The sequence below is a fragment of the Mauremys reevesii genome, linkage group 7 (assembly GCF_016161935.1).
Source record: "Mauremys reevesii isolate NIE-2019 linkage group 7, ASM1616193v1, whole genome shotgun sequence".
NCBI lineage: Eukaryota > Metazoa > Chordata > Testudines > Geoemydidae > Mauremys > Mauremys reevesii.
Window position 1 is genome coordinate 33864952 of NC_052629.1, and position 27813 is coordinate 33892764.

The following is a 27813-nucleotide window of genomic DNA, read 5'->3' on the forward strand; positions in this document are numbered from 1 at the left end:
TAGTTTAGCATAAGATCCAAACATTACATATAAAGACTTTTCTCCACTTGACCATTTTCATATTAATTTTTTTGAGCCATTGCATTTGGTTATTTGTCTTCGAAAAAGCAACAGTTGAGAGGAATCTCTTATTCCAAAAGAGTTCCCACTAGACAACCATACAGCCCACCTAGAGTCAAATGGGCAATACAAATATTGATTTTCCCCATAACAAAAAAGTTTTGGTTTATAAATTTTAAAGAAACAAGTGATCACATACTTTCGGTGTTTCAATACTGAATTTATGCAAGAGATTAGAAACCTAACTGTAGTAAATGAGACAAGTAGGTTAACATTCAGTTATGTGTTGTACATGCTTTAGTTTACGCCATGGGAACATACAGATAAAACAGATGACTAAGTGAGAGACTGGTTACCCATTTGAAGACTGACTGACAAAAAAGGCAGGAAATAAGCACTTTTCTAACAAGGGCTCAGACCACCCCTCTTTGCTCCTATATCATGGGGAAGGCTGAGGTCCAATGGTTCCCTGGGGTACAAGCGCAGGGGTGGTGGTGGGACTATTCAATAATACTCATCCCCCACTGTCAGTGCCCTGTAGACGCTCCACTACTGAAACTCTAGCAGAACTAGAACATAACTTTGTTCTCTGTGCGACCTACTACACAGCTTCTGCACTGGCTACTGCAGGACCAGTGCTGCCAGTTGGGGATCATGGGGGTTAGGAGTGGTGCAGAGCTGCAGGGTAGAGTAGGGTGTGGGAGGAAACCTTTCAGGGCACTACAGGGAAGAGCCTTCTCCATAAATCTCCCTTTATTGGATGAAAACTCCATAAAACCAAACTCATGGGATTTTCTGGGACCCCTGTAAGCCTCTTGAACATATGTCTATGTTCTAGGTTAAATTGCTTCCTGACTTAATCATAAGGATACAGCAAGTGTCCTGTTTAATATTGACATCAATTTTACCTGTGTTGTCAGCATGTACTTTTCCATGGGGTATTCTGTTAACACTAAGTATATAGCCATCCACTGTCACAACATCATACTTTTCACTGGGGTATCCCCAGTAGGTGATAATCTCACTCTGTAGGAAGAAAAATCAAAGGCTTTGGTCTTAGACTGCCAATGGGTTTTCAATTTTTAAAGGCTTTCCTAGGCCATGTATGCACTCAGGATTTTAACTGGAAGGAGTTTCTAGTGGGATCATATTTCAAGGAATACTGAACTGTGGGGCATTATCTATTGTAGGCTCTGAAAGTTTAATCCACAGATTTACATATTTAACTAGTAGCATTGCTTCACAAAGATTTTCCCCCAGCCTTTGACACTTTACTTACAATATTCATAAATGTTTCAGGATTAAAAGGTGTGTTATCGCCAACAAATCCTTGCGTTGACACAGTTTCATGGATCAAACATATCACAACTACAGTCAGCCACATCTTGGGTCACTTAGGAAAAAAAAATGTATACTCTGTTAGTGCCATCAGAATCAAGGGTAACTTACATAAACCGTACCAGTTATGACTTAATGTAGCTTACTATTATTCATGTTTATTCTGTAGTGTTATACTCTAGGAAAAATATTATAAAGTCCTGCTTTCTGCGTGGTTATTATACTGGTCATTAATTGCTAAGACATTAGCCTCAAACAAACAGCAACATAACTCACATAGTAGAAGTTATACCAACAGAACCTCTAGTGTAGAGAAACCCTAAGGCAGGGGGCTACCGCACTTGAACTAAAAAATAATCCAAACAAGTTAAAAACAATTACTATAAATTGTATAAACAACTAAGTGTCTTTGTGACACCTTAGAGACTAACAAATTTATTTGGGCATAAGCTTTTGTGGGCTAAAATCCACTTCATCAGATGCATGGAGTGGAAAATACAGTAGAGAGGTACAATACAGAGCCAATTCAATTAAGGTGGAAGTGGGCTATTCTCAATAGTTGACAAGAAGGGGTGGAAATCACTTTTGTAGTGCTAATGAGGCCAGTGTACCTTGTCAACTGTTGAGAATAGCCCACTTCCACCTTAATTGAACTGGCCCATTAGCACTGACCTCACACTTGGTAAGGCAACTCCCATCTTTTCATATGCTGTGTATTTATACCTCTCTACTGTATTTTCCACTCCATGCATCTGATAAAGTAGGTTTTAGCCCACAAAAGCTTATACCCAAATAAATTTGTTAGTCTCTAAGTTGCCACAAAGACTCCTCATTGTTTTTGCTAATACAGACTAACACGGCTACCACTCTGAACCCTATAAACTATATGTAACGATTTGATTAAAGACAAATATACTATCAATAAAAATATTAAATGATTTAAATGATTAGCAATATTAATAATGCTCTTTAATTACTAATAGCTATGCTGGCAAGTACACTAGGGCATGTGACCACACACACCCTAATGTTCCTACCAAAAGTGTCTCCTCCTTCAGTCCCCCACATTTCAGGTACCCGTGTGGTACATGTGGAGGCATGCTGCAGGCCTGTAAGGAGATACTCTTAGAAACACACTTTATTATACTGGGAATTGGTAGTGCAGATCTTGATGATCTAGGCAGATTAAAGCCCTTTTACAGATGGAATGTGCCTTAATGGTATAAGATTAAACCTTAACTATCTATATCTAGCTGTAATACAGGATACTCACTCAGATTCCCTTTCTGGCTGAGCACTCAGAAGACTGGTGCAGGCATGCAGGTCCTTCCTGGGGATTACTGGAGAGGAACTAAAACACCCTCACCCTTCTGGAACGGTGCTGAAAGTCTTTAGAGCTTGGAACCCGCAGGTTCAGATGCAAGCAGGTCAGGTCTCGGGATCCAAAATCCCAGATCCAGTATGGGCTGGCTGCAGGGCAAACAGGCTGCAGGTGGTGGCAGGCAAGCCAGGCTGTCTCCTTCTGTTGCGGGCAGGTGGGGGCAGGAGAAGCAGATTGTACCCTCCTGAGGCTTTTCTGCTGGCTGAGGTTACAGATAGGTCAACTGCTGGGCCTGGCAGTGCTGTGCTGTCTAGCTACAGGGAGATCTTCTCCCTGCCTCACTCCCAGGCTAGTCTTGCCATGTGGAGGAAAGCAGAGCTATTCGTAGCCTCCCTCCTGCTTTCCCAGGCATCCGGGGCTGTGCCCAGAGTCAGAAACTGCTTGCAGTGCTGTGTGGCTGTCTTGTGCCCTCTAACTGGCAGCTGGTGACTTCAGTTGTCTCTCCTCTTTCCATTGGAGGAGGGTTGCCAGGGTGACTGGGGGGTGGGGAGTGTTGTGTCCCCTTCCTCTTCCCTACTGCTGCCAGTGTGGACACCAGTGCTGCACAAGGTGCATTTCTTCTCTTGGGACACAGCCCTCTTGTTATTAAAACCAACCTTAGCACCAATCTTGTCCTACCTTCAGTGGACATGGAGGAGAACAACTGATCACTATCCTCTTTATGATAGCCTTTGCATACTGGAAGACTTATCCGGTCCTACCTTGGTATTCTTTCTGCAAAACTAAACATGCCCAGTTTTTTTTAACCTTTCCTCACAGGTTAGGTTTTCTCAATCTTTTATGATTCTTGCTACTCTCCTCTGGACTCCTTCTGATGGTGAATTTGTGGTCTCTCTAAACTGGGATAGGCAACCTATGGAACGCGTGCCGAAGGCGGCACACAAGCTGATTTTAGCGGCACTCACACTGCCCAGGTCCTGCCCACTGGTCCGGGGGGCTCTGCATTTTAATTTAATTTTAAATGAAGCTTCTTAAACATTTTAAAAACCTTATTTACTTAACATGCAACAATAGTTTAGTTATATATTATAGACTTATAGAAAAGACCTTCTAAAAATGTTAAAAAGTATTACTGGCACGCTAAACCTTAAATTAGAGTGAATAAATGAAGACTCGGCACACCGCTTCTGAAAGGTTGCCGACCCCTGCTCTAAACAGACATGCTAGTCACAAGCATAGAGTATAAAAAATAAATAAGGTTACAACATATCTACTCTGCCACTCCCTTACAGCAGTTTGGTACAAAGACAAAAAAGGGACATTTAATTTACTATGTTCTCATGTCTCCTGAGTGTGGACTGGCATACAGTACTAACATGTAGAGAGGGAAGAGAGAGAAAAAAGAAACTAGCAGTACTGTCCTATTAGTTTGCTGTGCACTTAAGATATTTTCATGCCACTGCACAAGCACGATTAAGGGAGGATTATTTCTTTCAATGTGGCAATGCCATCCAGACTGATAATTTATTCTGAATGCCAACATTTTATGACAGAATAATATGGCAGACTGACCATAACTCACCCAGGTTTTTTTAGCTTTTCTTCAGGATAAAAGTTTTAGAAAACCTGCCCTATTTTTGTTCTTCCCCTCTGGACCCTCTTCAATTTGTCCACACGTGTCTTAAAGTGTGGCACCCAGAACTGGATACAGTATTCCAGTGAGGCCTCACAAATGCCAAGTAGAGCAGAATAATTACCTCCTGTGTCTTAACTCCTGTTAAGACACCCCCTGAATGATATTAGCCTTTTTCACAACTGCATAATATTGACTGATTCAATTTATGGTCCACTATAACCTCCAGATCATTTTCAGCTTTAGCCAGTTCCCCATTTTGTAGTTGTGCGTTTGATGTTTTTCCTTCCAGCATATAATACTTTCCACTTGTTTTTATTGAATTTCATCTTGTTGATTTCTGACCAATTCTTCCATTTATCAATGTTATTTTGAATGCTAACCCTGCCCTCCAAAGTGCTAGCAAGCCCTCCCAGATTTGTATCATCTGCAAATTTTATAAGCATACTCTCCACTCTGTTATCTGAGTAGTTAATGAAAATATTGAACAGTACCAGACCCAAGACAGACCTTTGCAGTACCTCACTAGATACATGTCGTCCCCCCCACCCCAGTTTGACAGTAAACCATTAATAACTACCATGAGTGCAGTCTTTCAACCAATTGTGCATCCACCTTATAGTAATTTCATCTAGACCACATTTCCTTAGGTTGCTTATGAGAACATCACGTGGGAATGTGTCAAAAGCCTTATAAAATCAAGATAATCACATCTATAGCTTCCTCCTATCCATTAGGCTAATATCCCTGTCAAAGAAGGAAATTAGATTGTTCCTGATAAAGCCACATTGGCTATTCCTTATAACCCTATTATCCTCCAGGTGCTTACAAACTGATTGTTTCATAATTTGTTCCAGTATCTTTCCAGGTATCAAAGTTAGGCTGATTGACCTGTAATTCTCCAGGTCCTATTTGTTCTTGTTGAACGGTACTATGTTTGCCTTTCTCCAGTCCTTTGGGACCACACCCATCCTCCATGAGTGTCAGAAACTAGTCCTAATTGGTGGCCAAAATAAAGAAGGGATAGACTTTTCCACCCACCATTCCCTTCATGGTTCCTTAAAGAAAGACTCTAGGGAGAAAAATATGCTACCGAAGCAAGTTTCACCATTGCGGCGGCCACCACCCCATCTCCTGGGACCCTGGATCCTGAGATATATCCTGATCCTGAGATATGTTCTGACCAGACCAGGCCAGAGAAAGGGACCTAGGTGACATTACCACCTCTACTGGCTCCAGCTGAATCTGAATCATCACCTGGATGAAATGGGATTTGACTAACAGTAGCTCTAGGCCACCTCAAGTAACTTCTCTTTCCCCAAAAAGACACTTATGACCATCTCTGATACCATCTAAGAGACTGTCAAACAAGTAGCGGAAGGTTACTATTAAAAACTCTACAGCTAAAGGAAAAAGGAACGAGGGATGTTGTTAAAATGAAAGCATTACTTAATACTTTACGTTTCAAATGCTTTAACTGATTTTCCTTCATTTCTTTAATTAAAAAAAATCTTTTAGACCTTTTAATCATGTGTCTACCATGGTACTAAGCAGGCTGAGGTCTCTGTATACCTAATCCCGAAACTTGTTTAATGTTGGACAGTGACTGGATTATGTTAACACCTTTGGCCCATATATTCCATCTACATTAATACAACAGTGGAAGTACAACAGATATTTCTCAAATGTGTGTTGTGTGTGTGTGTGTGTGTGTGTGAGAGACAGATGCAACAAACTTCAGCCAGTTACAAAATGGACACTTCAGATGTGTAGCTAGTTGGCTCTGCCACAGTTAACAGGGCCAGTCCCAGAAAAGCACACTGAGAAAAATACATTCAAGAACTGGGGATTCCTGCACTGAGGAAAGTGAGTAGGGAGCAAGAAAACACCAAAGAAGGGATTGCTTCTCTATTGTGTATATCACCCCCATCACATCCATATGCACATACATCGTAATAGGAGACCTAATGAGATGAGAGAACTCAAATATTAAGAATACTCCTAGATAGGAATAAGTACTGAAAATTAATATACGTTAGTGAACAAGACACCTACCATAATGCAGCCTTAGAGTATGTAGCAGCCATACCATTGTACACTACAAGTTTGTCAGCTTTTATGCTCTAAACAGATTGAAGATGGATCAGTATTTGGATGGCAGACCTCAAAGGAACATCAAGGTGCTACAGCAAATGGTTGTAGTAATTCAGCTGACACTTCAATTGGTGGCAGTATCGAACCAACATCTTGGCACAGTGTTAAGGGCAGTGTCCTTTTGGGTTGAATTTGAAATTGAGATTCTGAGTATTTATGGTCACTAAAGAATTAATGGCACTTGTAAGGGTAAGGGAGCTATCCCAGCTATCACGAAAGTATCACTATCTTGGGTGCCTTCACTAAGGTCTAAATGCTCTAGCTGGAAAACTGGCAGTAGTTGTGAATAAAGAGCTCAGTATTGAGCCCCTGGGTTACTTGCTACTTAACTAGTGTCCTATCACCCCTTCACACAGAGGTTCCCCTAGGTCTTCTGCTCCTTGGTGCACACTTTAGCAATAGACTCTACCCTGGAGTAGTTACAGCTCTTGTTGCCAAGAGCTGTCTCATATCTGAGGTCCTTCATTATCAACATTTACTGATTGTTCCCAAAAAATTCCCAAGTTTTTTTAAAAAGCCAGTATGTGTGTTTTTATTGATTTTCACCTGAATTTTGGCTTTTTGGAGACCTGGAAATCTTTCACAGGGCAAGTGGATGGGGCCACACTAAAGGGCTAGGATCAGAAGGGGGCTCTGCCCAGCATGGGAACCAGTACACATGGGTTGCAGCCTTCCACTGACCTCCTGACCCTTCAGTGCAGCCCAGTTTGCTTCCCCACAATGTGCAGGGAGCAAGATGGGTGAGGAGCCAGGTTCCAGCAGCCGAGACTACCCACCACCGCAAGGCTTCTTCAACTGGCACATGGTGAGTACCCTCGAAGAGTACCAGGCATCCCTCCCCTTCACTCCCTGTGAGTATGGGGACCCCTCCCTTACTTGTTGACTTCCTTTTAATTTTTACTGATACCGTCCCATTTTTTTAAATATTTCAATTAAACCTGATAAATTCCTGGGGAAAAAAATGAAAATAAAGGGCCTAACTCATACCTCATGTAGTTCTTTCTGAAGGCACTCCTGTCTCCTTCTTTCCAAGCAGCCTTGGTGACTGACTTACCAGCTGAACATAGAAAGATTTTCCTTCTAACTGTAAATCTTGTGTTTCCAAACTCTCACTGATATCTGTATTCAATTTAATAAACTCACCTTCTGTAAAAACACCAACAGGGACTCTATATACCAGCCTTATTTTCTTCTGAGATTTCACTTGTACTCATAGCTTTCTGACTGCTTTAGATGCCTACCTCTAAACCCAGAACTGCATTTTCCAGCTGACCCACTTCTACTTGATTTTAACTCGAATAGCTCACCAAGGAAAATCTACCAGTCCCAGGAGAATCAATCATGTTTCTCTATAAATTATACTGATGAATAGTAGGCATAGCACATTTACTAAACATACACCAAACTCTTTGGTAAAATAAACCACTCCCAAAACAAACAAACAATTCAGTGACATGAAAAGTTATGATTCATAAAGGAAAAGGTAAATCTAGCAATAGAACACTACTCAACTCATTGCAAAATTAACTTCTATGGGGCCTGAAAAGACAACTGTAAAATGGGATTCAAAACAGAAAAGAAATCACTTTAAACTACATTGAGCCCCAGTCATTGTAATGCATGGAATGTCTTAACTGGAGATGTGAGACAACACCTTTACAATGGTTACCACCTCTGTTACAAATAGAAGTGTTACTGGCCTGTTGCCAATTCAAGCTCAAGTTTTCTTGAATATGAGAATTCCAGCTAGTTAATGGAGATATATAAGAAGCCTCTACATTTTTCTAAAATCAGATAACTATATTCAGAAGTAAAGCCATTATCTACCCCAGTTGAGAAAATAATCTAGATCTCTATAATTTGCCTCAAACTTACCGTAGTAATGAGCTCAGTTTCCAACTGATAAAAACATTTTCTACTGAAAATGTATGTGGTTTGAATAGCCCCCTATTTTATTTAGCCTGATCACTTTTTATAGTATGATAGGTAGGATTTTGCCAGCAGCAAACACTAGAAATACTAGAGTGTTGCAATCTACAAGGGACTTTTAAGAGCCACAAATATCACTAACTGAGACAACACCTTATACCTACCAGTTTATTTAATTAATTAGGGAAAGTGGTACTCGAGCTAGAGCAGTATTAGAGAGTATGTATGGTGTGCAGTATTGGTACTTCTGGGTCTCTGATTGGTGGCCTCGCGATGCACCAGGTATCGGCTAGTGTGATTCCCAGTGACTGCTCAGCGGAGCTCCACAGTGCACCAGTGACCTGAACGCAGTAGACAGGACGACAGCACACATCACACTCCATTCATTCATTTTCAGAGCAGAATCCTGAGGAGCTCCACTCACCAGGTGCAGCTCGCTCATCTCAGACTGGATTCACACAGCAACAAGCAGACATGCTGAGCCCAGCGGAGAAATGTGCTGGGAAAGACATCATGAGGAGATGATCTCGTACTTTGCAGACTTCGAAAAAAAGACAAGTGCCAAAGGAAAAACAAAAAGAATTTCAAAAAGAAGCAAAAAGGCTATAGCGAGCCAGGCAGAAAAATGACAGAGGGAAAAGTTAAGGCAAAAGAAACAGTGCAGCAGAAAAAAAAAGGGCGGAAAAAAGACAAGGCAGCGGAAAAAAGGGGCGCTTCTAAACTGGTACCGCTGCAATTTTGATGCTGCCTGCAGTACCCCACTTGTATGAGATTTTTGTGGGTTGGAAGATGAAGTGGAAAAGATGAAGATGGAGGGAGATGCTGAGGAGCTGGAGAGCCAGCAGCATGGAGATGATGCAGGAAGCTGAGAGAAGACCCCAGAGTGAGCAGGCTCCTAGAGGAGCCAGCAGGAGCCCCCAGAAGCCTGAGCAGCCTACACCCTGACCCAGCTGACGGAGCCCCAGCCTCAAGCCAGCACTATTTTTTTAAGCGTGAGACTTAGCATGCAGCATTGCAGCTGTTTTTTTTAAATTTGCCTTTTTGTTTTTTGATTTGCCCTGAGGACTTAGGACTTGGATTGACAAAGTTTGTTAACAGAAGTTTGTTTACTCCGAAAAGCCTTTGGAGAAGTTTTCCTGAGAGGCAGCGCTTCTGCGCCCTGCTCCAGAAGCCTGTGCATGGGCAGATGCAGGCAGGCCACCAGGCAGGTTGAGCCATGACCACAGCATGGTGCATACCAGTTCCATGCACTCAGGTAGTGCATGCTCAGGTAGCATCCAGGTGTATAGTTATCAGCGTATGTGCAAGTTGTGTTATCTTAAGCAAAAGTCTCTTTACTTTCAGGATTAAAATCAGGGGAGCTCTATTTTTTCGTGGAATACCTGGTCTAAAATAAAAACTTTTAAGTAAGGGGGTTCATTGGAGGGGGGTGTTGGGTTCGAATGCAGCAGCTTCTTTCTGTGTTTGGATGCAATGCATTGCTTGGATGGAGGAGTGACGCAGTGGGGAGGGAGGAGGGCTCTGTTCGATCTTCCCTTCCCGGGAGGGGAGGCGGTGGGTAGGGGGGGAGGGGTTGTTGATAGTAAGGGGAGGGGGGGGGGTATTAGCCATGGCATGGGGAGGGGTAAAGACAGTGAGAAGCCGAGGCGCAAGGGCGTGCCATGTGCACATGCAAGCTGAACTGTTGCTGTGATGCTGTGATTGTGAGGCTGCAACTACTAGAGCTTAATGAAAAATCTTGACCTAATGAAAGAAATGCGACCTTGTAGAAATCACATGCTGTTGGTGAAATTTGCTGTTCACCATGTGTGTAAGTTGTTCTGTTCTCTGTAAAATGTATCTTATTTATGCAGCAAAAGCTTTATCAACCTGAATCAATCCCATCCATCCTCCATCCCCATAAAAAAGGGGCAGAAAGAAAGGGAAAAAGAGATGGAAGATGGATGTGAAAAAAAGAATTAAGTGATGAAAAGACGAGAAGAGGAATGCTCGGACGGAATGGTGGAAGAAAAGGGACAGGAAAAGGGCAGAGAAAGAGGGCAGGAGGAAGGAGGAGGAGAGACATGACACAGGAGAGGAGGAGTGAGGGCAGGGAGGCCGGTGGCGTGCAGGCGTGGCGGCAGGAAGATCAAGAAATGGCGGGCGCAGTGCAGGGATGCAGGGCGGATGCAAACTGCTGCAGCCGCGTGATCAAACTGACTCACCACCGCCAGATCTTCAGGCTTCAGCACCCAGCTGCACAACCACAGCTGCAGCTCCTCTCCACTCACCACCACCCTCCACCCTCACCTCCACCCCAGCGTCCAGACCAGACGGTGATTTTGCCACCCCACCTTCTCCACCCCGTGGACATCCTCCCCAACACCCCAGCCGTTACTCTTCATTTTTTTCTCCCTCTTTCCCTCCTATCCTCCTCCTCCTCCCCCCCCACTCTCCTCCTCTCTTTACTTTTGAACTAATAAATCAAAATCTTTGCTTTTTTGAGAACTGAGAATTTTTATTTTATAGGTAGGTACTACTTCAAGGGGGAGGGTTTGTGGGAGGGGGAGTGGGGTCAAGGGGTGGGATGTTCAGCATCAATTACACTGTACACTCAGTGTTGATGCCTTCTTTTCCAGCTCGTCTCTGAGCGCGTCTTGCCTGCGTCGTCTGCTCTTTGTCCCTCTTCTCTGGTGCTGCGTGGTCAATCAGCAGGTGATTTGCCTCCTCTAATCCCCCCCCGCCATAAACCCACTCTCCTTACTCCCACATTGGTTTACAGAGATTGTAAGGACAAGCAGTACACTAGGGGACTGTGGTCTGATCAAGGTTGTGCAGTAATGTGCGCCAGCGTGCGCTTGCTTAAACGGCCCAAGCAGCTTCCACCACCATTCTCAAATTGCCTGCTCTACCTGTCCTTGAACAGATCCTGACTGCTCTCTCTGCACTGAGCCATGGCATCAAGGGTAGCCAAGGGCCCCAACTTCCTGGGTCTGGTAATTCCCCCCCTGCAAACGTCCCAACATCCCCAACTAATATTCTGCTGTAGCCAGTTGAACCCTGCTGCCCACGTTAGTGCTTCTGAATCCGTCATAGACCCTCGCCCGTCAGTCCGTGGATGTTCCCATTGATGGATGTTTGTGAAAGTGCATGTACAATCTCACGTGCTTGCATTTACTGCTACGGTTATAAGGCGTGCCGGGTGTGGCCCTAGTGCCAAGGGCCCCCCAGTCCAAATATCCCCACTATGGCCATCCATCCCAGCCATAAAAAGCCATCCAAGTAGCAGCGTTTTAGTGATTGCTTCACAGTTTTTGCAAGCAGCCAGATTTGCTTTGGCAGCAGCTTGGACAGCAGCCCTCCAAACTTGAAGTAGACATTCCAAATTGATTCCTGACTCCCTAGCTGGACTGAGCTTCACTGTTCTGGGCTATCGCCACTCGCCGGCTCTCCACAGGGGCTGCTCTCATGGCTCATGCTGTTCCAGGCAAGCTTCAAAGCAGGCGCAAGCAAGTCACAAAGTCAAGAGAAGTCCCTCCGACGCTGTGCCATGCCACAACAGTCAGTCCAGCCACTGCCCCACCAACACGGCAATGCCATGCAGTCCCACCAGTCAGTGGCCCGGCATTCAATCGGCAATCAATGCCCCCCCCCTCAGGCCATCATTTAGCCCAGCTCGCCCGGCGCCTGGCTGCCTCCTCCTCCACTCTCCTTCTCACGCCTGGTTCAGGTCAGGCCGAGTGTGCGCGCCGCGAGTGCGATTTGAGCTTTAAAACGCTGAGCAGCTGGCTGCTGGCAAAGCAGCTGTGCTTGTGCTGCTTGTGCTTGCTGGCGTTGCACAAGCAAACAGCAAAAAAGCGCAAGCGGCTGCTGCTCAGGAGGGAGGGAGAGCTGAGGGCGAAACCCCAACGACAATGATTTCTGCCCCTCCCCATCAGGCACTGGATCCTCAAAATGCCAAGGGGCAGGGCAGGGAGGCGGAACTATGATATGGGATAGGATAGCTACCTACCCACACGCTCCAGAAATCATCGACTAGCCCTCGGGACATGGACGACACCACCGATTTAATGTGTTGTGTGTGGCGCGCGCAATTTTTATTTTTTATAAAATTTTTTTTTTTTTTTTAAAAAAAGAATAGTCCCATAGTGTAGACGTACCCTGAGTTATGTCGACACTAGAGACCTTAGAGCAGCACAGCTGTACTGATGCAGCTGTGCACTGTAAGATCTCTACTGTAGCAGCTCTATGCTGACAGAAGAGAGTTCTCCAGTCTACATAATTAATCCACTCCCAACAAGCGGCGGTTGCTATGTCAGTGAGAGAAGCTCTCCTGACAACATAGTGTTGTCCACACCACCACTTATGCCGGCTAAATTAGTATAATGCCCACAGATATAAATACATAAGTATTGCTGACATAAATGGTAGCGTAGACATGACCTTAGAAACAAGAAGTAGAACTGACAGGACAGGGAGCCAGATGTGGCATGATTTGTAGTTCAGGGCCCTTTGGTTGGACTGGATACAGTCCACAGTGAGCTTTAATTCACCGCTAGATAAGATGTAAATTGTTGCATTAAGAATCATACAATTCATTTTAAAAAAAGAAAAGCACACTGTGAGACATTTGGAACAAGGGCTCTCTCTTTTGGAATATCTGGAAGGTGTCCAGTACATTGTAGATGTTATCATAGACAAAATTATTGAAATTTCCCAAACTTTGGTAAATGCCGAAGCAGCCAGGACAATGTGGAAGATGTATACGTTAAGGTGGACAAGCCATTAAGAATTCATGGTGGGATTGCAGGGGATGCAACTGATTTCATTTTCCCAAGGGGGTTCAGTTTTCAGAAGTTTTGGAAACACTGTAAAGGAAAATGATAAATATGGTGACCACACTAAGTATATTTTCAAAATACATGTTTTGGTATAATGCCCACAGATATAAAGACGCAAAAGGTTACATTTATTAAGCTAGTTAACAGCAGGTTGAACAGATCTTTAAGAAATGGTTTGTCGATTTCAGAATAGAAAAAAGAGTTATAGGTGGCTGGGCAGGGAATGGAATAGTTTTGAGGTAACGGGTTGTCTCGTCCCTAGAAGAAGGATGAGCTAAAAGAAAGACAAAGAATAGAAAAAGTATACTAAAAATACCCACTACTTTAACAGTGCTCAAAATCTTGGAACCAGATAAAGATTACAAACTTCTCAAAAGTAACCCATGGGAGCTTCAAGTCCTTGGCATCTCTGAAAAATCAGGCTTTAAGGTCCAGATCCTCAAAAGTATTTAGTAGCCCAATACCTCATATTCCATCCTCTTACCAGCCTCCTATAACCCCTGTAATAAATGGTATGTTGCAGTCAGAAGAGAAAAATCTGTTCAACCTGCTGTTAACTAGCTTAATAAATCTAAACTTTAGGGTCTTCATAGCTGTGGACATTTAAAGCATTATGACTTTAGGAGCCTAAATACCTTGGGGATCTGGCCCTAGGTGCCTCAGATTGGTACCCAGAAGCTGACACACCCAAAATAAATGGTTACTTCTGAAAATTCAGTATATCCTATGTCTCCTACTCTTATCTTCTGAGGGTACATCAAGACTACCCGCCATTTTGGTGGGTAGCGCTCGATCTATCAGGGATCAATATGTCATGTCTCGTCTAGACGTGATATATCGATCCCGAACGCGCTCCCATCAACTCCGGAATTCCACCAGGGCGAGCGGCGGAAATGGAGTCAACGAGGGAGCCATGGCCATTGATCCCACACCGTGAGGACAGGAGGTAAGGCGAAATAAGATACGTCGACTTCAGCTACACTATTCCCATAACTGAAGTTGCGTATCTTACATTGACCTCCTTCTCCCCACCAGTGTAGACCAGGCCTAAGGTGCATAATCCTCAACTGAGGCCAGAATTTGGTCCTATGAGATACAGGTTATCAAATAAAACATTGAAATATATGTTGATAAAGGCTCTTTAGAACATCTACTGAATAATAATATTACAGCAAGGACATTGGAAACAGTGAAAGTTAACAGCATGAACCACAGGAAGTTTTCCACCTTTCCACACAGTGACTTTTTTTGTGGTGGTGGTTATTTCTAACCCACTTCCCAATTTCTGCAACAGTGGGCATAACCGTTGACTGTCATTTCCTAATAAAACATCATATAGAAAAACTGATATCTAACCTTAGACTTGGCCTTGGGTTTCCTATCTGCTGGCCTATGCCTGGTCACACATTACAGTGGTGTTTTGCTCACTCTTGATTTAAACATAGACATTGCCATACAAAGTGCCACGTACAAATAGCAAAAGAGGCATGTGCCCAGCCTCTGGACTGGAAGAAAGCCGTAACTGTGTAGTTGCTATTAAAAAAAAAAAAAAGAAGACTGCAATACTTTATAGAGTCAAATGATTAAAACAGTAAAGGAAGAGAGAGACATTCAGAGTTACAGGTTTCAGATGAGACTGGAATAAAGCTAGTCAGTAAGGAGAAATGTGTGGTGGGGTGGGAAATGAGAAAATTAAAGGGGAAGACACAGAACAGGCATGGTGTGGACCCTTGTCTATGGAGTGAGTCAGACATGGAGACTCTGAAATGCTAGTCATAAGTTAATGCTTGCAGAAGGTACTGACATTATTCTCTAGAAAATGTCATTAATACTGTATTCAAAGTGCAGAATTCTTTGTGATGAAGCACTTCATATTTTGTTTTAATCTAAATGCACAGAAACGAAAAAGTGTGTGATAGGGGAGAGTATGCTCCCTCCCTCCCCATTGTTCGGTGTTTGTTCTCTCTCTCTCTTTTTTTGGCACCAGTGAAAGAGGAAAATAAAATAAATCCCCTTTGCCTGTTTCTTATGCTAGCATTTAAAAGATTTACAAGAGTTAGAGGGTTCAGAGTTTAAAATGTTGCTGGCTGTTTAGGAGCTATGTTGCAATATGTGGTATAGCTTGAAAGTCCTTCCTGAAAGAATATGGGGAAGGACAGAAAGATAGTATTTTCTTAAGTGCTTTAGATACAATTGAGTGTTTTTCTTACTCTATTGTACATAAGAACACACACAAAAAAATGGGGAAAAAATAGTGGAAAATCACAGACATCCTGCCTCATTCAGATTCTGCTTCATCCAGCATAGGATGGATGGTATTATTCAATATTTTGTTTTAGCCTCATTGTTCAGTGTGTGGCCCCAGGCCTTATTTACTGCATAGTATTCAAACCTTGCTTTTAATACAGAATTATTAATTTCCTCCTGGGTGCTTCTATGAGGTTCAATAGCATACTGTCAGAGTGCTTCACAAACACGAATACATTTATTTTCACAACATCCTTGTGAAGTGAGGTGGTGGTTGTGATGCTGGCAGTTTAGGTGCCAGTCCATGTCAAGGCCCATAGGTCTCACTGAACAATGACATAGCTGAAAATCAGTCTGGCTCGTCTCTGTGTTAGTTTTGTTAAAATAGGTATTAGATTTATAGAGATGTGTTTAGACGTTATGAAATGCTTGAGAGTTGCTGCATGTAGCAATATCACTTATAACAACATCTGTATCCAATAAAGAAGTATTGCCAAGACTAGTTTATTACAAGAGGTGTCATCTCCTGCCCAACAAAAGGCCTATAAACCCCAGACGAACCATTATGGAACATCAGTGGACAAAAGACTTTGTTGATTGCTCCCCCACACCCATGAAAAGGAGACATGCACAAACCCATCATGGTTTGAACTGTCCCATTGAAGTTTGAACTCTGGGGGAACGGGATGAACATCCCTGACCAGAAGAAATTCTATCATTATGCTGCTTGGAATTTGGAGAGGGCAATATTTCTTAAATTTAAGCAAGGGATCCCAAAGCTACTTAATCCTAAAGGGCATACAGAGCTTGCATAATACAGCAGCTTCTGTTACCAACTATAACTCATTTGTGTGTGTATGTTTACGAGTTATTTACAATGTTAAAGCGGGTATTTCCTTTTCCTAGTTAATACATTTGTTTTCACTTATAGCCAATCCTATATAAACTTTGTCTATAGTGAAAGATCTAAGGTGCAACTGACCTGGGATAAGTGACTGGCCCTTTGGGATTGGGAGTAACCTAAATATTGTTAAGTATCAGAGGGGTAGCCATGTTAGTTGTGATTTTTGGTATAAGGGACAATCTATCTCAAAGGCAGGCTTGCCTGGATAGCAGGATAGACCCGAGTGCCCAAGGGGACTGCCTGTGACTCCATGTTAAGGCTGTTATACTGCTTGAGGAGTTTACATTTGATACTTGGTCGGTGAAATCTAATTACAGAGCACACAACCAATTTGGGGTTTGTGCTGTGGTTTGTAGCAGTCTGCCCTGAGTTTAACACTCATGGTCATGAGCCACTCCAGACAGCTTGGCAGTGGTCTTATCCCTATTTTGCAAATGGGCAACTAAAGCATAGAGGAAATAAAGGTCAAAAGTGACCATTAATTTGGGTGCCCAATTTGAGATTGCTAGGGCCTGATTTTTCATAGTACTTTATATGTTCAAAGAACCTCATTTTCAACTGTGAATGCTTAGCACTTCAGACAACTTCTGCAACAAATGAGGCAAGGTTGTATAGCCAACGCCTCCCTCACTACACACCTTGATTCACTCTCAGAGCTGGTTCATCCTGGGCACTGAATGAGGCAGGGGTCCTGTGGAAAAATGTTTGATAATGCAATTAATAATTGTATCACAATGCATATGCACAAGGGGACTTAATCAAGTTTGCATGGGTACCTTAATTCTAGCATTTCTTAACATGGCTGTTTTGTGTGTAATTTCCTTGGTTTTTAAAAACAGAAACAGAAAAAACAGAAATTGCATCAGGTGGAATCATTTTGGCACCCAGATTTTTCATAACCAGGGTTGGAACCTTTAGATCCACTGCACAGATCTCTGTCACTAGAGCTAATGAGTAACTGCTTGCAATAACAGTCATACTCTACATGGACCAGCACTAGAACGGAGTATACTCTCGTGGGCACAGACCCTTCTGCTCATTTCCCCCAAACCTGACACTTTCTTCTCCATCTCTCCAACCTGTTATTTCCACAGTCTCAGTTTCCTCTTCCAGCTCCTCATCCCAGTCTTTCCTGCCACCCCAGCCTCTCATACCAGTTCCTGTCTCTTTGTCCAGGCAATCCTAGTCTTCCCGCCCAGGGCTCCCCATCTGAGTCCCATTCTTCCCCTATCCCCACTGACACTCCCAGTCCTCCCCCAGGCTCCTTGACTCAGTCTGCTTGCCCAGCCAATCAAATCCCCCATTGCCTCCCTACATACAGGATCCTCATTCAATCTGTTTTCCGCCTCCCTCCAGCTTCTTGTACCAGTTGCCTCACCAAGCCAGTCCCAGTTCCCACCCCTCATGCTCCCCATCCTAGTCCCATTCTTCTTGCTGAGGCAGTCTTAGTCTCACATTGGGGCTCCCCATCCATGTTGTAGTCTTCCCTCCATGACCACTCCCAGTCTCCTGCCTGGCTTCTTTACCCAGTCCCTTTGCCCAGCTGGTTTTAGTCCTCCATTTCTTCCCTACTCCCCCTGCTCTGGTTCCTGTCTTCTCTGCATTCGACTCAGGTCAGGCTGTCTCCAACCTCTTTCACACTGCCTGGGTGCCAGTAGGGAGCACTGAGAGAAAGCCCAGGTGAGACTCTGAGTTCCAGTGCCCAGCACTACACAACCTCTTGTGACCAATAGAAGGACACCTCCTCCCCTCCCCAGAAAGTCCTGCTCAGCTCTTAAAGACTAACGATGAAGCATGTTCAGTGCAGGGGAAATCTTCAGAGAATTTAGCTGCCAAGTTCTAACAAGTCTCTACTGAGCACATGAAAACAGATTTTTCAAAGGCTTATAAGTTGCCAAGTTTAGGCCTTCTCCTCTCCTCTCCTCTTCCCTCTCCTCCCCCCCCCCCAACAGCAATAGGCAAAATCTTTCTGCAAAAATTCAAGTCTCTGCTCCAAAGCATGGAGGAACAAGAGTTTCTCAAACAAAAGGTTGTACGAATTTTTTTTTAGCATGGGCAAAACCAACATATTTCTCTCTAAATCTCATTTTTGGAAACAACCAAATGATTTTTGCTGAAACCCTGCACCTGGCATGGCAAATTTCAGCCCAGTTACAATTTGACAATGGTATAAGTAACTGAAAACAGAGCTGTATTAGGAAGCATCAGGCATCAGGCAACCTTAAATATAGACAGAACTACCAGCACCGCCTATAACAACTTTACCATTTAAACTGTCCCAACTGGGAGTTAAAACTAATGTTTTTGGGGGGATTATTCAGACCTTTGCTGTCATTTAGATGTTAGCCCAGCCATGTAGAAAAGTACAAATTACATTGTGAGAGTTATATTCAAAATGGAATAAGCCTGAAACATGATGGCTCAGATGGCTATAAAGGAGAGAAGAAAAAAAAAAAAGGCAGAATGCACTACATGCTTTCACCATTATTTTTTTCAGAAGTGAATAGGAGAGCAGATCCCCAACTGCTGCATGCACTGATAGCACCCATCGCTGTGACTGGGGCATTTACTGTTGGGGTTATGTTGTCGACTGTTCAAACATTTTGAAGCAAGAGTGTATCGTAAATTGTGCACACCTGGATATTTCAGTGGTTACAGTTTGTAATAAATAATATCATTTTGCTCTTGCAAATAGCTATACAGTCTCATTTTTGGTCTTGTCTACCCAGCAGATGGGGGACCTAGGCTTGACCATGATTAACCAGCATGTTTTAAAGATGTGCACACTGCTAATTGATGTTTAAAAACATAGCTATTGCCTGCTAACACTAAAAGGAAGGCATCTAAAACATGGCTGAGGCACAATCTGAAGCACTCATATGATGATACATTTGTGGAGATAATTGTCAGGAACAGTAGTGAGTACACAGTGGTTAGAATACTAGTGTGCAAGTTACATCATTGTGCAAAATTAATGGAGCTTAAACTGGGCCCCTTCACCCCGGCACAGTGAGCAGGTGTAGATGAGACAGAATGCAGAGACTAGATTCACAGTGTTTAACATCAGTCACTCCGGACTCACCATCATTAGGGAGCCTTGTCTTGACTGGCAGAAACCCAGTTCTCTGTTATACGCCGTTAACAGCAAATGCAGTGGATAATATAGTCACTACTATCCATGAATGAGGCCCCTGATTTTACCTGTATAACAAACTTGAATGGAGGACACTGCAAGATGATTATTAACCTAGATGGGTCTGGTCAGATATCAGCACGAGTTATGTGGTAATTGGGGAGTCTGTGATCATGTATGTATCTGACATCAGATTCAGGCCTTTGTGCCAAAACTAGCTGCACATATGTGTATATAATACTGCATAGCCTGTTGTAGTCGGGGGAAGGGTTTCTGCATACTTCAGTGTTTATATTTAGTCTTTAGTAATCCCTTTTATTCCTACAGAGCACAGGTTTGCAAACTATGGCCCACCGGCCAGATCCTGCCCATCAGAGCTTTGGATCTGGCCCATGGGATTGCCACCCTCATGGTACTGTGGATCCTGTGCCATTCCCGGAAGCGGCTGGTGCCACGTCCCTGCAGCCCCTGAGGAAGGAGGGGGGCAGAAGGCTCCATGTGCTGCCCTCACCTGCAGGAACCACCTCCTTCAGCTCCCATTGGCCGGGAATGTGAAACCACTGCCAATGGGAGCTTCGGGGGAGGTACCCACAGGTGAGGGCAGTGTGCGGAGCCCTTTCCCCTCCCTACCCCAGGGGCCACAGGGACATGGTGCTGGCCGCTTCCGGGAGCGGCGCAGGGCCAGGCAGGCAGGGAGCCTGCCCTGGGCCCAGTGGGCGCCGGTGCCACCCTGGAGCCACTCCAGGTAAGCAGTGCCGGGCCAGAGTCTGCACCCTGAACCCCTCCTGCACCCCAACTCCCTGTTGCACCCTGCCTGCACCCAACCCCCTGCCCTGAGCCCCCTGCTGTACCCCCCACCCCAACCCCCTTCCTGCATACCACACGCACTCCCTCCTGCATGCAATTTCCCCACCCAGATGTGGCCCTCGGGCCAAAAAGTTTGCCCACCCCTGCTATAGGGAGTGTTAGTTTAAGCTAATAAAGGCAACTACAACCTCTTAAATCCATGAGGCTTACAGTGGTTCTGAGGAATCCCTAAATAATGATCTTTCTGTTGGACTTCTTGAAGCGAAGCTTGGCATGTAACACTCATGAAGATACAACTCAATATATCATATCCTAAGAAGCCATGCCAGACTGTAATTACTTCATTTAATATTTGTAGGCTAAATAACATTACTTACTAATGTGCTGTGTACAGCACAATCAGATAGACATAATAATAAGTACACATAATATACAAATGACAAGTATTACAAATGGAAACTGAATGAGGAAGTATAATGTTGCGCTTGATGTTACTAATTCAAATAGAATTTTAATTAAAATTTTACACAGCGTTAGCAGTGGGGGTAGGAAGTTGATATTTGGCTGGGAAAGGGTCCTTGTTGAGGAAAAGGACTTTCAAGTGCTCTGGTGAAAACTGGTTTTGATTTGACTGAGTTATATGTGATGGAACAGTGTACATCATAAATCTGCAGTTCAGTTTGTAGGATTATTTATGTATATCTGCAGCGCTGAAAGCAAAGATTGGCTGTATTGCAGGACTTACTCTCAGTGCTTCTTTTAGATCTTTTATGCGGTTCATCAAGCCCTGCCTCATCCCTTATATCCTTATATCTCCTTGTCAAGTGGAAATGGGCCATTTTCATTACCACTACAAAGTTATTTTTCTCTCCTGCTGACAACAGCTCACCTTAACTGATCACTCTCCTTATAATGTGCATGATAACACCCATTGTTTCATGCTCCCTGTGTGTATATATCTTCCTTCTGTATTTTCCACTACATGCATCCGACGAAGTGAGCTGTAGCCCACGAAAGCTTATGCTACAATAAATTTGTTAGTCTCTAAGGTGCCACAAGTACTCCTATTCTTTTTGCAGATACAGACTAACACGGCTACTACTCTGAAACCTGCCTCATCCCTGTTCATCTTTTAAGAATTCAGTCTTGCAAAACAGATACGGATATTTACTTGCATGTCTCTAATATAAAGGATTGATCATAATAATAAAGGATTGATTCCATAATAATATTCTATAGTACATTTGCATTTCCTAACATTAGTGTGCTTAATCATTCGACTTTAACAACCTTTTAACATAATTTTAATAGTATAGAAATTAATTTGAGGAGAAATATTTTAAGGCAATTAAAAGGGTTCATTGAAATGCATATATAAATGGAGACAGTACTTTCCTGAGTTTCTGCAATTCAAAGAATTTTATTATAATAATTATTGGTGTCCTTCTAAGGGAGAAATTAAATATCTAACCTTGTGTAGCTCTAAATTCTGAATTTCATTTAAATGTTGAAAATTGTAGATTGCTGTTGGGAGTACCCAGTTAGATCCCAGTCCTGCAAGTGACACTCCCCCCCCCCGCCCCAATGAGTGGACCCATCCCTGCATGGGGAGTTTCTTCATGCACAGTCACTTGCAGGATTGGGCATTCAATTACCTGAGCTGTCGTTTGACTCCTGTATAGGGAGTGGAGCGGGGGGAGGAAGATCTGCATGCGGAGCGCGTACGGATCGTGCCGGGCAAGGATTTGTTTTTGTACGGCCGCCTGCGGGGTACATGTGTGATTTGTGCACGTCCCTGTCTCTCGTGTGCGCGCGTGACAGACAAAGCTCTGCTCTCCCATGGACACAAAGCAGCCGGAATCCCGCCCCGACCCCCACTGTGAAAGCTGGTCCCCCACCTGAGCCCGGGCAGCTACTGCGCGGCGCTCCCGGGGGCGGCTCGCCAGGGGGCGCCCGGGGCCGGGCTGTCACTGCGGGCCAGTGGCCCGGCTGCTCCCCCTGCAGGCGAGCGGGGCTGGGGCTGGGGCTGGGGCAGGCTCCGCCGGGCCAGGCGCTGGTTGGGCCCGCAGCAGCAGCAGCAGCAGCAGCAGCGGGAGGAGCCCGGGGCCGCCGCCCGAGCGAGGCTCACGGGCGGTGTCCGGGGCCAGGCGATGTGGGAGAGCCGGGCTTCTAGTCACAGCTCCGTGTAGGCCAGTCACCGCCGCCATGGCGCGGGTGCTGATCGTGGGCGCCGGGCCGACCGGCAGCCTGTGCGCTGCGCTGCTGCGGAGAGAGCTGCCGCAGCGCCCGCTGCGCATCGTGCTGTGGGACAAAGCCCGGGGAGCAGGTGAGGCCCTGCCGCGGGCGGAGCGGCCTGTGCCGGGACTTACAACACCCCCCCGCCCCGGCCCATGCACGGGGACAGCGGGGGGCAGCTCCCGGCACGGGTGCACAACAAGCACCGGCCCTGGGGAGGGGATGGCCCCCCGGCCCGGAGCCAGGCACGGCCCGGGTGTTTGCATGCCGTGGGGGGTGGGCGTGGGCAGTGACCCATGGAGACACCGCACAGCGCAGCCTTCCGGACGTGATGGGGAGCAAAGCTGCCAGCAGGGCCTGACAACAGGAGCGGATAGAGGGACTCTCCTCCCCGGGCTAGTGAGCGGGGCTGGGGCGCCAGCATGTGCCCGAGCGAGAGCGAACAGCTGTGCAGGAAGGAGGCCAGCCGAGGGCTCCGGTGGCTTCGCCTGGAGGACTCGAGAACCGGGGCGCTGACCTCCCCCGGTCGCCAGAACCAGACAGACAAAACTCCCGCTGGAAAGTTTTTACAACCCCCACGTGTTAGGCGCTAACTTTGTCCGGGGACGGTATATGGGGGAGAGCCTGGCCGTCTTTTAGTCACATCTCCGTGTTCCCAGGAGGAAGAATGACTACAAGCAGGAGCCCGCATAACCCTCGCTGTACAGCGGATCTGGGCGCACAGTACATAACGCTTAGACCCGCCTATGCCCAAAAGCATCAAAGGTGAGAAGGTGACTGAAAAGCTGGTGTAGTTGTAAAAGGATTAGGAAAAGTAACATGGGAGCGTTATCTTTTTAATCATTCATGTTGCACTACCCAGCCTAGGATACAAATGTAGAGGGTGATGACAAAGTGATCCTTTAAAAATAATTTTCAGCTGTCAGAGGGTGGTTATCAGAGTTCTCAGATATGTTACTAACAACTTGTTACTAAAGTGAAAAAAATGACAAGACTCTTATGTTTATGGGATTTATTTATTTTCTGCCCTTTTCTCAGCTTGGCCAATAAAAAGAATCTGAGGTCAGTTTTGTTTGTATTTTAGTAAGTTTTACTTTTAGGGTCTTTGCTCTTGAGATTTCAGACATCTGAGAGGAAGGTTTATTTGTCTTAGAACAGTTGTTCAAGAGGAATCTATGTTTAGAAGTGGAAATATATATAGTGGTTTTAAAAAAATTGAATTCACAATAATTAAATTGCAGGCTGCACATAAATTGTCAGTGTGTTTTTATACGATTTTAATTACTATTAAATTTAAGAGACAGTTTTAGCACATTTGTAGGTAAGTAGAATGAAGATCAGACTCAAATTAAAATGAGACTGATATTTTTAAATTAGCAGATTTACAAGTATGTGTGAAAGCCTGTGTGTTCAAAGCACAAATTTCTAAAATGGATCCAACAAGCTATAAGGACCACAACTGTATTGTGAAGGTCTTATTCATGCAAATAGTTGACGTTAATAGGACTACTTATGTTAAAGTCTGTTGTAGTTTGGCCTCGGGTAAGTAACAAATAATCAAACTGCATGTGCTCCTCAGCAGTGTCCTCACTAGACAAAGATGCAAAACTGTAGTAAGAAAACAGTTAATTTTCATGAAGCATTCCTTTTGCCTGCCATGCTGTGCATTCCAGGAGTTCAGTAAATTTCTGCCATTCTTACTCATGCTGAGTGGCAATTTACTAGTCTGCCAGTAGTTCCACCAATGTCAGTGAAAGTACTCAAGGAATGAGGTACCACTTGGTGTGAACAAGGGTGACAGAACTGGGCCTACCTAAGTAGTACAATTAAGGGAATAGCTTAGAGGTTTGCTTGGGCCTGAATTTTAGGCCCTGACCCAAACCCAAGCGTATTTGACCCTGCCCCTCAAACCTCAATCACCACTGCTGCCTTTTGGCCCTGGGGTTGGTGTGGTAGCAGCTGCATTCATCAGCCCATGCCCGCACACTCACTCCACAGCACATGCAGTGCATGCACAGGGAGGTAGAGGTGGCCAGCAGGAGCGAGGAGGAGAAGAGCTGAACAGAGCAGATGGGTTTGTTTTCCAACCAGATCTGTTTCTGACATGTCTCCTTTGAGTTTGGCTCAGGTTGCAGGGTTCTAAGCCAAATTCTGCCTTCAGTTACTTTACACACTGTCTGTATCCTAATCGGAATCAGAGACATTAAATGTGAAAAAAAGAAAATCAAGAAAAATGTTTGGAATTTGTCTAGTTTTCCTTCTAGGGTACTGAAAATTAAACACAAAGCCTCAGAGTTACAGACTGTGCTGTGCCATCAAATTAGCAATAGCTTATTCACTGAAAAATTCTGCAGGTTTTATAAAACGTTACTTCCCACCTTTAAAAAAATGCATGTCAGGTATCTCATTAACATGGTTTTACACTACTTTCCAAATGATAGCTTGTCTAATATATTTAAGTTATGTTTCTCTCTCATTTGGAGGTATTCATCTTATTATCTTGGAGACCTGCTTGACTTGGCACCTCGCCTAAGTCTCAAAGATATAAATGGTGAAAAATGACTTTTTCCAGTGGCTCTTCACTCTGTCCTCCCAGGTGAGGGTCTGGCCACAGAGATCCATCCAGGCTAATGTAACTTACTGTATCTGAAGATAGCAACAGTGCAGCGACTCCAGCCTGGATAAAAATACTGTAGTGTTTGCATTGTACTCATGGCAGTCTGGCCGACTAACATCACCTCTCTGCTGTGCTACCTCTGCTAACTCCTAATCTGCTTCCCATTACCAATTCAAGGCCTTGGGTTTGATCTGTCTTGCTGTCAGTGGTTCAAGGCCCAGGTTCTCTGTCCAAGACTTCCTTAACTATTGGAAAAAATGCAGCTCAGAACAAAGCAAGCATGTCACAACCAGATGCAAATCATTCACAAAGAGGGGTTCAGCTGTGGAACAAGCTTCTGGAAAAGGTCAGGCTAATCCAGAGTTCATAGAATATGAGGGTTGGAAGGGACCTCAGTAGGTGATCTAGTCCAAACCCCTGCTCAAAGCAGGACCAATCCTGAGACAGATTTTTACCCCAGTTCCCTAAATGATTCCCTCAAGGATTGAACTCACAACCCTGGATTTAACAGGCCAATGCTCAAACCACTGAGCTATCCCTCCTCCCTACAGTTTGGCTGCTTTTAGCGCACACTGTAAAACCTCTAACAAGATTTAGGGGTGAAAGGGGAAAACCACACACAAATGTCTATCCCAAAACAGAGCTGACTACCAGGCAGGGCGAAGAACAGAAGTCTCAAAGTCTACTAGGAACCTGCCATGCAGACCTAATGTACCTGGGAAGTACTTAGATATTACAATGATAGATGCTGTGGAAAACTAAGGGAGATAGAGGCTGGGTCCAGTTGGAAAGGTGGATTTCCACCTTCATTGATTTCCAGTGGCGTGAAAATTTTTATTTCTTGACTTATGGAACTGTGAAATATCAGACTTTAAGGACGTGATGCCTTTACAGCTAAAAAAAAAAAGTTTTCATTGGGCCAGGGTAAGATTTTGGAGAGAGGAAGGAAACATGCAATAACTTTTTAAAAATAGGAGTGACTGTTTGAAGCTGCTCATTGGTTTGGAATATTACAAGAAAACCTTAGGAGCTGGGTTAGTGGGATGGTAATGTAATAATAGATAATTGATGATAAACCTCTTTTGTAAATACCAGAGGAAGCAAAGTTGTACCTGTTAGAAGATACTCAAAGCCCAGCTCTGACGTTATCTAGAGCTTTCACAAGAAAAGAAAAGTGGTCAGTCAAATACTTCTAGCTCCAGACATCATTTATCTTCCTGCCATAGTAAGTCAGTATTTCCCACTGATGTGAAACTTTCCAACAGGATTGCAGTGGGGAGAGCTAGGTAGGTATATTGTCTTTCCCTTGTAAGAGACCAATCCTTATGATGTAGTGAAAAAGTAAACAAAGGTCATTTTATTTAAGTAATTATTAGGAATACATTAATACTAAACATATATAGTTCAGCTTTAAATTCCAGTTGAGTATGTTATAGACGATAAAGGTTATATAATTTTTGTGTTATGCCAGTCTAATTGCTATGGTTAACAATTAATGCTGCTGTTACTGTTCTTGCAGATAGTTAGCATGTATATTTTGTTTGATTTTTAGCTTCTACGAGGACCTTTTGGCCCATGGTGTGTTGAAGCCATTGACTGCCCCTGTCGAAGGAATGGTGATGGAAGAAGGATCTCACAATTTTGTGACACCTCAAGGAATCTCTTCAATTGTCAAGCATTATTTAACAGAGTCAGGTAGTCTTTAGACATCTTTTGCAATTAACAACTCTCTGATAATGATCCTTCCTTTGAACAACAAGAAGTGACCCAGGCTCCTACCCACCTTTTGAAACTCACTTGAAAGCAGTATACTGTCACCCAGGCTCAGTATACCTTCTAGAAAAAGGTCTGAATGCAGTGACACTGCACTGCTCCCATGCCCTTTGGCCAAGGAAGCTTGGTAGTTGAGTGTAGGATTTGTTCATGAGAGACCTCGCATGATGTATTGGAAAGCATGCCTCATTGAGTTCCTGGAGTCCATCTCTATCTGTTTAGCTTAACTAAGTGAAGATTAAAGGGTGACTTGACTAGTCTACAAGGACCTACACGGGGAACAAGTATTTGACAATGGGTTCTTTATAACAGGAGCCAGCAGCTGGAAGTTGAAGCTAGACAAATTCAGATGGGAAACAAAAGTAGTGAAGGTAACTAACCATTGGAACAGTGTCCAAGGTTTTGGTGGATTCTCTTATCACTGGCAATTTTGAAGTAAAAAATTGGATGTTTTTTTCTAAAAGATATGGTCTAGTTCAAACGGCTTATTTGGAGGGAGTTCTGTGGCCTGGGTTATGCAGACTAGATTATCACAGTTGTCTCTTCTGGCCTTAGACTCTGTAAATCTGTCATGGCACAGTAGCATTTTGAATGTATCAAGTCATATCCAGTCTATTTGAAGCTGAAAAAAAACTAGATTCTTTTTCATAAAAAATGTTTCATGCTGACATCTTGAAGATGTTTAAATGGGTCTGTAAACTGTGTGGGACTCACCCCTGCAGCGCCTCCTGCTGGTGTCCTGGGAATTAGCTTTTTCCAGCTCCAGAGCACCCTCTGCAGGCCGGTGTCCTGCTGCTGCTGGCCCCCATGTCCCTCCCAGAACCTGGTGCTTCTTGTCTCTC

The 27813-nt window shown here is 44.2% G+C and overlaps 2 protein-coding genes across 4 annotated transcripts in view; one reads left to right on the plus strand and one right to left on the minus strand.

Moving 5' to 3' along the window:
* Window positions 1-22067, minus strand: part of LOC120409431 (lysosomal acid lipase/cholesteryl ester hydrolase-like) — a 33242-nt gene extending 11175 nt beyond the window's left edge. The window contains exons 1-4 of one of the 2 annotated variants that reach the window (XM_039547524.1): window positions 22002-22067; window positions 17045-17097; window positions 1340-1453; window positions 969-1086 (exon numbers count right to left, since the gene is read on the minus strand). In XM_039547524.1, coding sequence (XP_039403458.1) covers window positions 969-1086; window positions 1340-1444 — 223 coding nt within the window. In that variant the 5' untranslated portion in view covers window positions 1445-1453; window positions 17045-17097; window positions 22002-22067. Of the gene's footprint in view, window positions 1-968; window positions 1087-1339; window positions 1454-2671; window positions 3178-17044; window positions 17098-22001 lie in introns of those variants that run through there. The other variant, XM_039547523.1, reaches the window with a different exon arrangement.
* A 343-nt stretch (window positions 22068-22410) lies between these two features.
* RNLS (renalase, FAD dependent amine oxidase) overlaps window positions 22411-27813 on the plus strand; it is a 138465-nt gene continuing 133062 nt past the window's right edge. For both annotated transcript variants that reach the window (XM_039547525.1, XM_039547526.1), the window contains exons 1-3: window positions 22411-22672; window positions 23241-23346; window positions 26751-26893. In XM_039547525.1, coding sequence (XP_039403459.1) covers window positions 22552-22672; window positions 23241-23346; window positions 26751-26893 — 370 coding nt within the window. In that variant the 5' untranslated portion in view covers window positions 22411-22551. The remainder of the gene's footprint in view (window positions 22673-23240; window positions 23347-26750; window positions 26894-27813) is intronic.